Raw genomic sequence first — 15,427 nt, 5'->3', positions numbered from 1 at the left:
CAGTTCCATTGGAGTCCTGCAATTAAAGAATGCATCAGAGATTTGCTAGAGAATCAAAAGGCTTCACTTAGAAACATTTCCTGTAAATTGTAATCCAGTTCAGTGGGACTTTATCAGACTGTCCTGAATTTGATAATAGCCTTAATGGTTGTGTTATAGAGAGCCTTTGTTTGGGAGTAAACAGAATCTGAATGCTGTAAATTGAGCTTCCACTTTCAGGAAGGTGAGATTATAATTCCCACCATTATCTTTTCCAGAGGAGGCAAACGTGACCTGTAGACAGGAGGAAGAACATTGTCCCTGTGTTTCAGTGTTCATGTGGCAGAAAACAAGAAGCATCTGTTGGCGGTGGAGTGGTTTATTTATTTATTTATCTCTGAGAAAGAATAGAGCCACTTCTGCCTCTAGAATGTGAATAAGTCTGTAACCACATTGTTCTGCCTTCATGTTGCAGTGTCACACTTGCCTATAACTACAGGAGTACATGACTGACTTCAGCAGTATGTGTCAAAATAATTTCTTCTGGTTTTGATGTGTACTTCAGTCATATCACAGAGCAGCTATTTTCAAACTTCAGATCTGTTTCTCAAGACATTAAACCTGATCTGTCCAACTGAAAATGAGGGAAACGCAAGAGAAGCTGGAATTAGTGCCCTGTGCAACCACCTCTTTAGTGATCCTCCCTCTGAAGTTGTTCCTGATAACGTTTATAAATAATTAATCATCAAAAGGCAGGGGGAAAGAACTGAAACTTTGCTCTACTAAGAGCACTGCCTGTGAGGAGTGACCTGAGTGAATGTGCTGGTGTTTGATGTCTGGCTCTCACAGCCTGTTGCAGTCGCTGCCTTTCCTAAGGGAGAGGTGCAGGAACCTCACATGTACAGCAAAGGTGCTACTGGGGTGTTGTGAGACCCATTTTTTAGGCAGAGGTAAAGCTGAACTCTGCCCCTCCTGCCAAAACTCACCCGTGGGGGTGTGTTACTGCTGTCAACCTGCGGGTGAAGTGTTGCTGGTGTTGGGCTCTGCTGGAACCCTCTCTGGTGGAGAAACAGCAAGTTTGGGATGTTGAGGATGTCCAGGAAAGCTTTCAACAGCCGTGTTCCTGACCATTTTTGTTGTTACTGTACGTAAAATAAGAAATATTTGAAATGTTTTGGAAGTGTGAAGTTCTCTGAAATCTGGTGCTTGTCTGTTTTGCCAGCCTGGAGTTACTACATGTGAACGAATATTTGCATTGTTCCTGTGCTGCCACAGAAGGGAAAAAACCCCAACCCTTCGTGTAGATAACAGAGCAAGGATGGCTTTGTTACTGTCTTTGTGTTCTGTTCTACTGCTAATAACTGTCTTCAAATTAGTCAGAGTAAGAGGTTCTGATTTCTGAAGTGTTCGTTCATAATTCTGTTTAAAATCTAACATTACCCCGAGCTTTGTTGTGGCTGCTTTAGAAAGATGCAGTATATTTTCTACTAAATGAAAGGAAAAACAATTAGAAGTAGCCCTCTGCTGGATAATAGAACACCCCATTAGCAGGCTATCTTCAATTATTTATAGATTTTTATATGATAATAATACCTCACATATAAAAATTTGGAACAGTGGGAGTTATAAAGCTACTACTGAGTATAAGCTTATTCCTTTTGGTTCTTCAGCTTTGGGTTCCTTTTTTTTTTATTTATTTTTTTTTTTTTTACTTCTTGTGGAACTTCTAAGTACCATCACAGAGCAATACAATAATATTCTGATGTGATCGGTGAAAAGTTTCCCATGACTTTGAATTTATGGAGTCAGGCAAGGGCAGTCTGAGCCTGGTCACTCGCTGAGCCAACAGATGCTTTTATTTTTAAATGTTTTCCTAACTTGGAAGCAGAACTGGGTAAACTGAATGTTCCAACTGTAGAGGATGCAGAGATGGTCTTCAGCAGCTGTTGAAGACCTGTAAGCACTGGACAACAAATGTTCTGTGAGCCTGTGTATATGATGATGGTGTCACTGTCCTCTTGGAGAGGAGAGCAAGGTGCCGCTTGTCACTGACAAAGGAATTGCCATTTTTTTAACCGTATATTAACTCCTGTGAAGTTATTAATTTGCTAAAAACAATTTATACTGGGAATTAAATTCACATTTATCTTATCCTTTGCATTAGTAACAATTGAAACTGTTTCTTGAAGTTGCCACAATTTGGGGAGAGACCACGACACTTTTATCATTGCTGCTACATTTTCATATATGAGCTTAGAAAAAAATGGTTTACAAATCACTTAATAAATCAGCCAAGAAAACCAAATGAAATATCCCTCGAATTTGCAACGGGTTACTCAAGCTGTAAGATGTGGGTTGGATTTTTTTTGGTTAGTTGGTTGTTTTTCCCTGGGTTGAGGTCAGTAAATATTTTATGGATGTCATAAGAATAGGACTCATTTTGACTTAAACCAGGAGGGACATGGGGAAGGACCAAGGTTTGTCTAACAAGCTTTTTCTATAAATCTTGCTAAAAAAGCCTCCTCTCAGTTGTGAACATACAGACACATTCTGTATTTGTTGTGAAGTTTTTCCTGGTTAGTTGGATACTTGACCAGTTGTCAGTGCATGGTTTTATAATAGTTTGGAGTAAAGGAATTATTAGTGTCCTTTTATAGGACAGTCAGCTGTGCTGGGATAACACACAGTCCTGGAGCTGGAGCAGTTCATAGCTCTGATTTAACTGCTTGCATATTAGATGTGTGCTGTCTTTTACAGGTATTTCTACACATATTTAAATTGAAAAGTTTCACAGAAACGGCTCAAGTGTTCGGGTATTTTACTACAGTGAAACAAAACGTTTATGGTAGCAAGTTCTTCCAGAGCTTTCTCAAGTTTCATCATTTCTTTTTGGCTTGCACAGACTGTGTTTGGTGTGATTGATTGTTTGTTAGGTAACGTTTGAAAATTCTTAGAGAAAAAGGTGGAATGTCTATGGTAAACCTCTTGACATTTTTCCTCTTCAGAGTTGACCATTAGAATCTCCTTTCATCCCTGTGTGTCATGAATCTCAGTTACAGACACATGATAGGATTGGCCTTAAAGAGAAAAGGAGCCATTTAATACTCCAAACACAAATATTGCTTGGTATAGGAATCAAAAAGTCAGTGTTTAGGCTGATCTATTCCAAGGTGTTGTAGAACTGGAATATTGCTGTTGTTCCAGGAACTTCTTAAAAGAAGAGTAACCCTTGGCAGCTAGGATGAAGCCCAGATTTCAAGAGCAATTCAAGTCCCTATTAGCTAATTTACATAGGAAATAGCTCATTCTTCAGCTGACCAAGCTGTCAGAAAAGAGGGAGTCTTGATTAAAGATAACCAAGCGCTTTGACAGCAGTCACAGAAACTGCTGTAACATGTGCTGCTGGTAGGGAGGACCTGGGAGAACAGTTACTCTGATCATGTCTGTACTTACAATTCTCAGCGCTGCTGGGTTGGAGATATTCCTTCATGACACTCCAAGAGATGGTTTATTAACCTGCCTAAAAGTGCCTCTTAATTATTCAACAGGTTCATGAACCACCCAGCTCCAGCCAACAGCCGCTACAAACCCACTTGCTATGAGCACGCTGCTAACTGTTACACACATGCAGTAAGTACAGTTCTTTTTTTCTCTCTCTCTTTTTTTTTTTTTTTTTTTAATGTTTTTTTAAACCAGATGTTTCAGTGAATTTCTGTGGGTTTGGAATGCTAAACGCTCACCTTTGCCCCAGTGTATTCATATTTACGACCTCATTGGTTTTGTGTGTGCACAAGCTTTAGCTCTGGCATTCCAGAAAATTAGATGTTTGGTGATGACTGACCCCTGTTCTGAATCTCTGGGAGCTTCAGATGCTTCATAAGGTTCCTTTTTAGCAAAGTTATTTGTCTTTAACTAGACATTTTTCCTCTGTCCCAGTCAAAGGATGCCTACGATAAAGGGAATATAGGCCAACAAGAGTTAACCTCGCAAGGTGGATTTCCCAGCTCTGTGCTGACACGATACTGTGTAATTGTGTACTGCAAGTATAAGAAAGCTTTATCCATGTTAAAGCAAAGGCTTCATCAGACTCCTGTGGGTATGAGCTAGAAGAGCTGGACTGGCTCAGTTCTGATACTTGATATCTGTGAATCGATTCTTCAGGAAATCTGCTCTTTTGCAAAGAGGCACCAGCAGTGCTGACAGCCTTGTGAAAATTCCCACTCTGTCCTTATTTTCATAATGTAAACACTCATTTTAGGTGTGAATATATAATACAGATATACAGAATAAGGAAAACAGTCCCCTTTGGTGTTTGTTTGTTTGTGTTTTTTTTCTTTTAGTAATTAGGAAGTTTAATTTGCTGTCTGGCACTTTGAAAAGGGCTTAAAAATGTGTTTGTTTGTTTTTTGAGATAGCATTTGCCCTTTTATGAAAGCAGCTTGTGCTTCTCCTCAATCCCTTGTTTAACTCCAAACATCTGAAGTATGTTTGACTTTGTCCTCAGTCCCTTATCTCCAGAGTGTCTGAGTGAGCTGCAGATATGAAAGCTCAAGGCAGTGCCCAGGACTCTTCAGCTCTAGAAAGAGCTCTGTTCCTAAGGATCCTTTGTGAATATTTTATAAATAACCAACATACAGCTCCTTGGTGCTGGTGAAAACAGAATCACTTGGTTTTTACACATAGGAAAGTTAACTGAAGCTTCTGTGTTCCTAAGCCAAGGTCTCATGTACGGCATTATGTAAATATATGCTTATTTGCCTAGGGAATGAAGCAACATTCTGTTAGTTAGCACAAATATGTAGTTTATCTCATAATCCTTGTGCAAATCTTGTTTGCTCTGGCCAAAAAGTTAGATTTCAAAATATCTGGCAGAGGTTGCTGTGCTCCTTAGCAATTTTAGCTTTCACCTAGTTGAAAAACAGGCATGTCTTATTCCTGCCTGTTAGCAGGAGTTTACAGCCAAGATGTATCAGTATTTTTTGGAATGCTGCAGTCTATGCTGTCTAATTACCTCCTGAACAGTCAGACTATGTGCTAAAACCTACCATGAACTGTTAAAATAAAGATGGATGCACTAACTAACTTTTGATCAATAATTAGAGGCTTGAAATGGAATCTAAGCTGGGAACATGGTGGATTATACAGAAAAAGCTTCTCTGTGTCACAGATTGTTACTGACTGTTAGATGGTCAAATGGATGAGTCTTTGCCACTGGGTTTTAGGGTGAGTTTTCAGTTAGACATTGCTGACTCTAAACAGAATTTAGCAATGTCTCTCCATGAAGTTTTGGAATAAAGAGGTATATTCATAAGCAGTCAACTTGTAATTTATGAGTGGGGCTGAACTCCTCAGCAGGTATCCCATCTGGTTTTTGACTTAAAAATACACAGGACTCAGTTTAGGCAGCTGCTTAATAAAAAAATCCCCAGTGATAAATGAGGGTACAGAATCCCAGGCATTGCTTTTTGCTACAATACTTAAAAGATAACTTTGTGTGGCAGCGTAAGGCATCTTCAAATTTCCAGCTAGTAAGGCTATTTAAAATGCCTTGGTCTTTTTTTTTTTTTTTTTTTAGCTTTAAATGAAACACTGACTTGCCTTCAGACAGTAGGAGACAGGAAGGGCAGCTCAGTAGTTGAAAACAGAGACAGAAAAAGACTGTTCTCTGTGTTTAGAAGAACAGGAAGGAAGCAGAGCATGAGAGAAGCAGGGGTTGTAAGAATTGGAGTTGTAAGGTAAGCTAAGTCTGAGGGGAGGGGTGGCTCTTTCATCATGAAACTTCCTGCTGTACATAAGGTTTATCAGACAAAAGATGTGCCCTGTTGTGTTAAAACCTCAGAATTTAGACATGGCTTGCTTTAATACTGCTGGAGCAGACAGCTGGAGATGGACACAGCCCTTCATGGCTCCCTCTACGTGTCACACTTGATTTTTGGCAGCTTTATGTGTCTTTCTGTTGTCTTCCTTTCCCGAGAGGAAGAGCATGGACCATCTTTATGCCCTTAGTGCACAGAAAATGACTTCATTTGCCGTGAATGTTATGTGCAAAAGCAGAATTTCCAACAGGTCTCTAAACCTCACTGTGGGAGAAATTGTCTACAGAAATAAAGAATGCAGATAAAACGCTGGCCAGTGTAGCAGAATCCTGAGCAACCCCAGACAATGGGAAGATACTTTGCTGTAAGATGGTAACCAGAGAGAGTAATTTCTCTGCTCAGGTTCACAGGTTACTCTTTTCTTTGCCTATAGCTGTAAATAAAAATATTTCAATCCTTTGTCTTCCTCCTTATTGCAAAGGAGTTTTTACTTTCATGCTCTCATTTTGTTTCTCTAGAAAACTTAGGAAAATGTTGCCTTCTCTCTTGTTCTGCCCCACCTGTGACGTAGCCAGGATTAATCAAGGTGCTTAAATTAGTAAATTGGAGTATCACAGTTCTGGGTTTGTTCTCAGTACATTAAGTTACTGGGTTTGATGATAATCATTTGGAAGAGTTGCATTCCTTGATGAAATAAGCCAAGGTTTTGTGACTTGTAGCTGGCAACTTAGAAATGCTGTGTCATCACTCTAAAATGACACGGCACAATCACACTCATTCTCTGAGATCTGATTCTTTGGCTACTTTTTTAAAGGACTGGTAACTGCTTCTCTCTTCTGAAGACTGGAGATTAAAAATGTGGTTCTTGTGCTGGGGACTTTTCAAATGAACATGGGAAAATCTGCCTTGTTTTGTCAATTGAAGTTTTGTGTTTCTTTTGTAAGATGGATGGAGCCCATTGTACCATATGTTATCTGTCATGGCACTGGGTTCTAAAGAACTTATATCCAGTTGGCTGGAACAGCAGGGTATCATTTCTGGATTTTGTATTTAATCTAGCTATTTTTGGTCCAAAAAAAAAAAAGAGTAATAAAACATCTCTTGTTTAGTCTGACTGTTCCCATGGTGCCTATCAGGCACAGAGGGGAAAGTGTTTCCAAATAGAATACTTAAAATAAACCAGTCAGTCCTTCTCCTGGGGTATAGAGCTGTTCCCTGGGAGAAGGAGAATTGTTCTGCAGAGCCAGGACAAGGCAGAAAAGAGACTAAGTCAGGTCTTTATTCATGTGCTCATTTGTACTCTTCATTCTGAAGGTGCAGAGAAGGAGGTGATAAGAAAATTGCTTATTTGTTTTAACCCTATCACTTTAGATGCAGTAGTTACTGGGAGGAGCTGATTGACACTGAACTTTGTTATGGCCTATTTGAGCATCACACATCAAAGCTTAACTTGTGAAATATTTATTTGAGCATAGCAGTAAAAAGCTGGGGGGTCTGTGTAAGAAAAGCAAGTTATTCTGTGTAGTATCTAAATCTTGTTTCCAAAGAGGGCTTCCCTCCTCTGAAATGGTCTCTAGCAGAGTCTGAGCAGCTCATGCCTCGGCTGTTAGTAGGGAATTAGTAGGGATTTGCTATTTTACCTTGTGCTTATGTGTACGTAATCTCCCTGGAACCTTTCAGTTCTCTCTCAAGTTTAGTCAAAACTGAAATTTTCACCAGAAATTGGGAAGGAAACTGTTAAATGTGGATACAGTGGGACTGCACAGCTTAAAGAAACACGGCTACAACACTGTTTCTGGGGCCCAGCATCCTCCTGTCTCCTGCAAAAACCTAACTGAAACAAGTGTCACATCTCATCAGCTCCTGGCTGCCTCAAGGGCTTCAGCCACACTTTAACCTGCGTGTCACATGTGGAAAACAGGAGTGACTGATCTCCTGAGCTGTGACACCTTCAACCTTCCCTGAATTTGGGGGCTGTCCGGGGTGTGTGCATGGAAACCTACGGTCTGTGATAAATGAGAAGCCAGACTGGCAGACTGTGCTTGGTGTGGAAGTGCACAAGGTCAACTTCCAGAGTCTCATTCCAAAGCTCAGGAAGCGTTTTCACCTCTGGTCCCAACGCTGTGGATAAAGCAGTGCCATATTTCTCATTTCCACTTCTCTACAGCTTTGGTGTAAATGTACAAAATCTTGCAAAACATAGGAAAACACAATAGTAATGAACCTGCAGCTGATGTACCTCAAAGCCAGAAGCAAAAGCCACTTCTTTTGTGTTGTTAACTCTCTGGATCAACCAGTTACTCCTCAGATCCCTTTGCTTTGCTCTGCATCCTCTGCACTGATCAGAGCCTCGATGTCTTCTGGTTTGTCGGTAGATAAAGGACAGACAGTGCAGGCCAGACCAGAACTTTGCTCTCTGAGCTATCAAACCTGTAATGCAAAGTGGCCAGATTTGTTTAAACATTGCTTGTTCCCGGCTTTATTGTTTAGCATATGAGACTTGGGTTAAATTATGAAGAATTTCACCTAAGAAGCTTATTTGCAATTCAAGGGAACCAATTAGCATCTTAAGACAGACTGTAGGGCCTGGAAGGGAACTTGTGCAGCATTTTTAAGTAGAAGGCTGACAAAGATGTGCCTTGATAGTGGAATCAGAGGGGTAGAAATGTCTGAGCCAGTTGCTTCTCTTTAAATACTTGTTGGACATGGCGGGGAGGGTGTTTTGTTTGGGTTATTTTCTCCTTCCCCCCCTTTTTTTCCTTTTTTTCTCTGAAGGATACAAATGCGCATCATGTATTTTATTCTGGAAAGGAGGCTACTTTTAAATGTATATGAAGCCTGCAGCCCATTTCTTGGGTGCTTCATGCAAATATGCTAATTCTAATTCCATCATGATGTTCAAACAGTGCTTGTTTGGGAAGCTGTGAATTCCAAATGCTTGAGAGGGAGGTGGGAAGGAAAACAGACGTGGATACACTGCATTAAAAGAACATCCTTGTGCATTAAGAATCTGCTCATGAGAGAATTTTGCAGCTTATTTATTTATGATATCTAAGCCCCAAGTTCTGCAAAACTATTGCTGAATTCTCTCAGCTGCATGCTGCTAAATGCTTTGTTCTTTTCATTTGGGATTCAAGTTTATTTTGGTTTGTCCTGTGCTCTGCCTCTATGCACTAGAGGTGGCTTGAATCCAGTCTGGAGTAATATCAACATGGTTTTAAAGAAACAAAACAGAATGTGAAAATAAAACCACTGCTAAGACTTGGCAATTATTTTTTTTGTTCTAATTTTGTGTCGTGGCTAGAGGAGCTGGTAACCTTCCCTGGTATCACAGGGAGAGCACAAACAGGTATAACTGTTGCCTGAGCCATCGTCCAAGATGCTGCTGGTGTGTCTTAAAACTCAAGGACAAACTTTCTCTGGGTGGGGACAAGCCATATGGCCTCACTGCAGCTCTCCCTGCCTGCTGGTGCTGCTCTGTGGGTGGTACTGCAGGCGAGGCTTAACAGTGTCCTTTTGTTTCCCCAGTTCCTCATTGTCCCCGCGATCGTGGGCAGTGCCCTCCTGCACCGGCTGTCTGACGATCGCTGGGAGAAGATCACGGCATGGATGTACGGGGTGGGGCTCTGCGCCCTCTTCATCGTCTCCACCGTGTTTCACATCGTGTCTTGGAAAAAGAGTCACTTAAGGTACCGAGAAAAGACGTTTCACTTAGTTCTGTGATGTTTTCCCATTGTGTTTCTCAGTCAAAGCCGATTTTTCTCAAGGCTGGAGTGGTGCTTTTTACTGAATCATGAAAAAAAAACCCACCCTCCATTCTGTCGGAAGAAATAGCGAGCCAAGCTATGTACAAATGAACTTCAGTGTCTGCTGCTTTTTCACAAAGAAAACATGTGTTTTTGTAGGCCTTGATGGCTCTTAATCCAGAAGCAGAATGGGAAAAACATAATCTAAGTTGATGATGGATAATACCCCACTGCAGAAATGAGAACACTGTCTGGGACTATGGCATGCTCAAATGCTTTGAGGAACACAGAGTTTGCCAAGAGAATTATAACACAATAGCCAGCAAACCAGCAGAAAGCCTCCCTGGGAGCAAGGCAGCAAAAGCAAAACTGACATGGGCTTTATTACTTATTTTTTATTTTATTTTGGTTTTTTTTTTTTTTTTTTTGGTGCCATTATGACTCCTGTGGAATTCTGGGCTGTAAATTGGATCTAGCCCGTAGTCACTGAAAGGTTTCTGGGTTAGGCAGAGTTGATGTGACAGCTCTGCCTCCCTGCCTGGGAGCAGGATGCACTTTGGGGTGGAGAAGGGAAGAGGAATGGAGGAATGCTCAGCTCTTCCATGGCTTGCTCATTCCACTTTAAGGGAAAGGAGCTGATGGGATTTTAAGGGGTTGTGGAGTCGATAGGATTTTCCCCAAAGTGCATCAGGAGAGTGAGATAATACAAAACTCTTTGCAAAATCTGCCCTGGTGACTTGCTGTCTCCTTCTCTCCCAGGACAATGGAGCATTGCTTCCACATGTGTGACAGGATGATGATCTACGTCTTCATTGCAGCCTCATACGCTCCGTGGTAAGGAACTGCAGGCACAGCTTCACAACCAAAACCTTCCCAGTGGGACCAGCTTGTCACTGCAGCCTTCCAAAACCTCTAGGGGCCTTCTTAGGTGCCCACACTGTGTGCTGTGACAGGCAATGTAATGTAACCATCTGCTGAACAGAAAGTAATATTAGAAAACATCAGGAAGTAGTTTATTTATATCCACGTACCCCAGTTCATGCCTCCCTCCCATCCATGCAAACACCCTCTGCCTCTCTGTGGGTGGAATGTCCCAGTGCCTGCTCCCCCACCACGCTGAAGTGAAAGCCCTGATTATTTATTTCCTTTATCAAGCCCCAGTGCCAGTGTGTCAGTGCAGTCTGTTCACTCATCACTTCTGTCTCTTGAAACCTTTGTGCCTCCAGGTTAAACCTCCGTGAGCTGGGACCTCTGGCATCTCACATGAGATGGTTTATCTGGCTGATGGCTGCTGGGGGAACCCTTTATGTGTTTCTCTACCATGAAAAGTAAGAATTATTCTTTGCATTCAACTTTAAACTGAAAGAGAACAAGACCAAACTTTTCTTTTTTTTTTTTTTTTTTTTTGGTTTAGGAGATGAGCTGCTGAGGTTCTCATCCAGTAAGAAAATTTAAGTAACATTGTCTCAATGTTTTATTCTCGCTAGTACCTGATGCAAGTGAAGGCATCCAGGCAGTATTTAGAGGAGGTATTGCCTGCAACTGTCCAAGGCAGATAAATACTGGTTTTAATTTTGTCATAAAACATTGGTATTTTCTCTGCATGGAAAGCTTTTTGAATAATTTAATGGACCCATGCTAACATAAAACTGGTTTTTTACTGTTGAAAGAAACGTTCATCCTTTTGTACCTCCTTAAATGACTCAAATCCTTCCTTTTTAGGTATAAGATCGTCGAACTCTTTTTCTATTTAGCGATGGGGTTTTCTCCTGCTCTGGTAGTGACATCCATGGTAAGGAATGTGACATTACAAACAAACAAACTTGCCTTTTATAACTAGATTAAGTTCAGTGCAGCTCTATTTTTTCTGAGAAAACATTCACTTTAGTCCACCATAATTGTAAATACTCTCTGCAGAAGAACCAAATACAGTTGATTATATTTTGGATCTACATTTCAGTGAAATGCTGCCTTGTTTTGTTGAATCTGGGCTGCACTGGGCGTATAAACAAAGCTTGGGTTTCTCGATGCATCTGAAAAGTATCCTCCTGGGTCTTATCCACTTCAAAATTTTGACTGTCATTTATTTATAGTTACACATTTTAAATAATGTTGATTAACCCTCCCTGCTGCTGAATACAAAATAAATATAAATAATATAAATCTGACATCTTCTCAAGCTAATGCCTTGACTGCTCCACTGAATGCTGTACCAAAACCCTGTTGAACGTGTCACCCAACCAGTAGGAGTTGCTTTAAACCCAAATTTGCACAGAGTAACGTGGGTTTCTTTGTCTCCTTGTTTGTCTCTGTTGATGAGCACGAAGCCAACCATCAGACTTGTGCTGGTTCTTGAGTTATGCTGTTATAACTTCCACGGTGCTGTTGGCACATGGTATATAAATATATTAATGTGCATTTCACAAATGTATATGTGACATAAACACACTGCATTTCTCACTTGTCCAAGCCCTGACCTGTCCCTGTCTGTTGACAGACCAACACGGAGGGGCTGCAGGAGGTTGCCTGGGGAGGTTTGATCTACTGCCTGGGCGTGGTGTTCTTCAAGAGCGACGGAGTGATCCCCTTTGCCCACGCCATCTGGCACGTCTTCGTGGCCACAGCAGCTGCTGTCCATTACTACGCCATCTGGAAGTACCTTTACAGAAGTCCTGCAGACAAAATTCGTCACTTGTGAGAGATAGGTGTCTATAGGTATAAAAATAATCTGCACTCGGCCTCTGTTAACAGTATTATTTGATGTAAGGAATTCGGGGGAAATTGGAAAAATTGCACAGCAAAACTGCACTGACTTTGGTAGTTCTGTGAACACGATTACTGTGAACTGATGTTTGTGTCCTGCCATTGCCCATCACATGGCAAGTGCTGTAAATAACCAGGATACTGTACTGCAGTACCAAGAGTCCATTCCACGTTAGCAGAACTGGCTACCTGATGTTTACAAACAAATTTTGTATCCTAGTTTAATTTTACAATTTTTAACTACGTGAATTTTTCTAAATTAGTGATTTGAAATGGTGAAGTCAGTGCAATAGTGCAAACGTTAACGCTCTGGATTTGAAATTTGGGTTCTATCACCTTTCCACTAGTCATTTCTTAAACATGAATCACAGACAACTAATCTACTTTTACCACTCATTATCTTGGTATAATGTGACTTTTATAGAAACTTTTTTGTGTTTTTTGTAAACTTTAAAAGTACATTTATTGAACTGAAGACACACAACTGTCATCTATGCAGCTACTCATGTTGCAAACTCTTGCAAGAAATGGTTACATTCCACACCCTGTCCTGACAAGCAAACCTTGTACCTCTTCCAAGGGATGTGTTAAACGTGTAATTGTAATAACCACTTTTACAAACTAAAAATCTAAATGTGATTCTGCTGAGTTCTAACATGACAGCATTCTGCTGGTCTGTAGTACCACTGAAGCAGACCTTGAACTTGGTTTTATTTGTGATGTAAAGGGAATAGTTGAGGTGATTGTCTCCTCAAGGTTCCCAGTCCTGCCCAGCCTGGCAGTGGTTGGGGTGAAGGGAGGTGGGCAGCTGATGCTCCCTGTCCAAACCAGGGTGAGTAATTTCTCCAGGGCTGGAACATTAAGGCTTGGATTTGCAGGGGGGTTTAAACCCATCAACAGAACCTGATCCCACCAGCCTTTGTTGGGGTGGTTCTGCTGGGAAATCCTGGTCAGAGCAGGTTCAGAGCATCGCTGACCGCCCTTGAGCTCGTGGCTCTTCACAAGCACAGCCTTTCAGGGAGCAGAGCTTGAGGAACTTGATCTGGTGTCACTCTGGGGCTTCACACAGTAAAACTGGTCTTTGTTGCTGTCTGTCTGTACAGGAAATCCAGCTGTGGTAGCGAGTCATGACTGTAGAACACGTGCTGTAATGACCAGTGTAGAAGAGTCATTGTAATACTGTTTGCCCAGTAATTGTATCCTGTCCCACTATCTAATGAATGTCTTATATTAAGATTGACTTTATCCTTTTTCTAATTTACTCAGTTTTTCATGTCAGTATTTAAAAACAAACCCAAAATGTGTTGCCTTTCTCAGATTTTGTTCTGGATATTGCCTGTCTGCAAACAATAAATAGCAAGATAGGGATGTTTTAAAGGTCCTGTTCCGCTTAGATTTGCCAGAGGGCAGCAGATTTTAGAATATTTGCATTTGTACAGGGAATTTACCAGAGGGACAAAATTTAAATTCAAGGTATTGAAGAATCGCTGTGTGGTGTTTAGCAGGTGATCAGAGAAGTGGCACCACCACAGCAGAATAATGAACTGCCCCCAAAGAGAGCAAAGAGAAGAGCTGGGCAGGTAATTCCTGCTGCAACAGCCTCGCACATCTGGATGCCTCAGTTTTTTAACATTGTGTCTATTTTAATATTTTCCACTTTTTGTGAGTTCATCTATTTTGTTGAAATGCAGTACTGTTAAAAAAACCACTAAAATACGTGTAAAGGTTTTATTTAGTCAACAGTGAAACTATTGCTTGAATATGTTTTAATTTTAAGTTAATTTTTTCATGGCATTGCTTTTTGGAGTGTTTGAAATGGTTTTTAAAAAATTTCAATTCGCCAAAAATATTTTGAATTACTGTATTCTAGTCAATATGATACTGAATGTACTAGACTAACAATAAACATTTGGTGCAATTTGGAAACTCTTGTATTCTTGGTGGTTATTCTTTTCCCCCTCCAGCACTTACACAGTGATTGACACTGATGCCACTCCTGGCACAAGGGATTCCAGGTTGAAGCTGATGACCCTCGGTCAGTGCTTTAAAGGTAGTAGGAAAGACTGCAATCCAAATTAAATAATTTGTGGTATGGAAAAAAGTATATTTCTGCCTACATTTGGTCAATATTTGGAACTTGCTGCTTTCCCTTTTGCTGTTCTGGATCAATGTTCTTATACCATTATATATTGGGATTCTTTGTTTTTCAACTTACAACATTGAAGTACATGATTTTGCTTCCATCCCTAGAGGAGTATCATTGCATAAAATACAGACAAGCTGAACTAAAAAATGTTTCTTGCTGAAAAACAAGCATATCAATTAGTCTTTTCTCTTTTTTTCCCCTCCATCTAACTACAGCTCTCCAGGCTCTTTCCTCCCAGGAGTGAAGACAGTGCTTTTCCCAGTAATGTTGCTGCTGTACAGAGATGTGATTTCTTTGTCTTCCTCAGGCAAATGTTTTTAAAAGCACTTGCTTCTGTATTTTCTGTGCCTTTAGGTTTCAGAAGTGCAACAAGTAGGCCGAGTCTTAATTGAAGCAGTGATAACACAATTTCAGCTTTGCAGATGGACCTTTCCAGAAGATGTCTGGGATGCAGCAGGTACCTGGAATACTGGATACTCTTAGGTCGTGCTTTTATAACACGGTATCATGTGCACAGAAAAATAATTCTACGAAGTGAAGGATTTATTTTTTAATTGCACTGGGATTTTTAAGTGTGTTGCAGGGGCCGGAATGAGCAAGTTAAAGGCAAGATGCTGAAGTTTTTCACAGAGTTCTGTGGGGTTTTTTTCTTAAATGCCCCTCCTGGTCAGGACCTCTGCACAATTCTTTACTTGGGTCTGGTGTGTGTGCAGCCACGAGATGTCCCTGGAGGCCAAGGCCGTCATGTTCACATCATGTGCTTGACTAAATCTTTTCTCCGTGCTTTGCTATTTTTAAAAGAGCGCAGGATGTCGGGCTCTGCTGCTGATTGCTTCCACCATCAGGAGAGGTGTCATGAGGTTAAAGCTAAAAATAGGCAACAAAAGAGTGGCCAGGATGGCACAGGCAGAGCTGCCATCAGGGGGTGGGTGCTCTCTGCCTTCCCTGGATTTCACACCTTGTGCCAGGGATGGTTG

General features: G+C 41.0%; 1 protein-coding gene across 3 annotated transcripts in view; it reads left to right on the top strand.

Moving 5' to 3' along the window:
• Positions 1–14,230, top strand: part of MMD (monocyte to macrophage differentiation associated) — a 40,184-nt gene extending 25,954 nt beyond the window's left edge. For all 3 annotated transcript variants that reach the window (XM_027882382.1, XM_027882383.1, XM_027882381.1), the window contains exons 2-7: positions 3,528–3,609; positions 9,324–9,484; positions 10,301–10,375; positions 10,768–10,869; positions 11,264–11,333; positions 12,039–14,230. In XM_027882382.1, the coding sequence (XP_027738183.1) occupies positions 3,528–3,609; positions 9,324–9,484; positions 10,301–10,375; positions 10,768–10,869; positions 11,264–11,333; positions 12,039–12,239 (691 nt within the window). In that variant the 3' untranslated portion in view covers positions 12,240–14,230. The remainder of the gene's footprint in view (positions 1–3,527; positions 3,610–9,323; positions 9,485–10,300; positions 10,376–10,767; positions 10,870–11,263; positions 11,334–12,038) is intronic.
• Positions 14,231–15,427: the final 1,197 nt, after the last annotated feature.

Source organism: Empidonax traillii, unplaced genomic scaffold (assembly GCF_003031625.1).
Source record: "Empidonax traillii isolate 1590-97213 ecotype Southwest subspecies unplaced genomic scaffold, ASM303162v1 scaffold105:size1093405, whole genome shotgun sequence".
NCBI classification, from domain to species: domain Eukaryota; kingdom Metazoa; phylum Chordata; class Aves; order Passeriformes; family Tyrannidae; genus Empidonax; species Empidonax traillii.
This window is presented reverse-complemented; position numbering and strand designations above follow the sequence as displayed.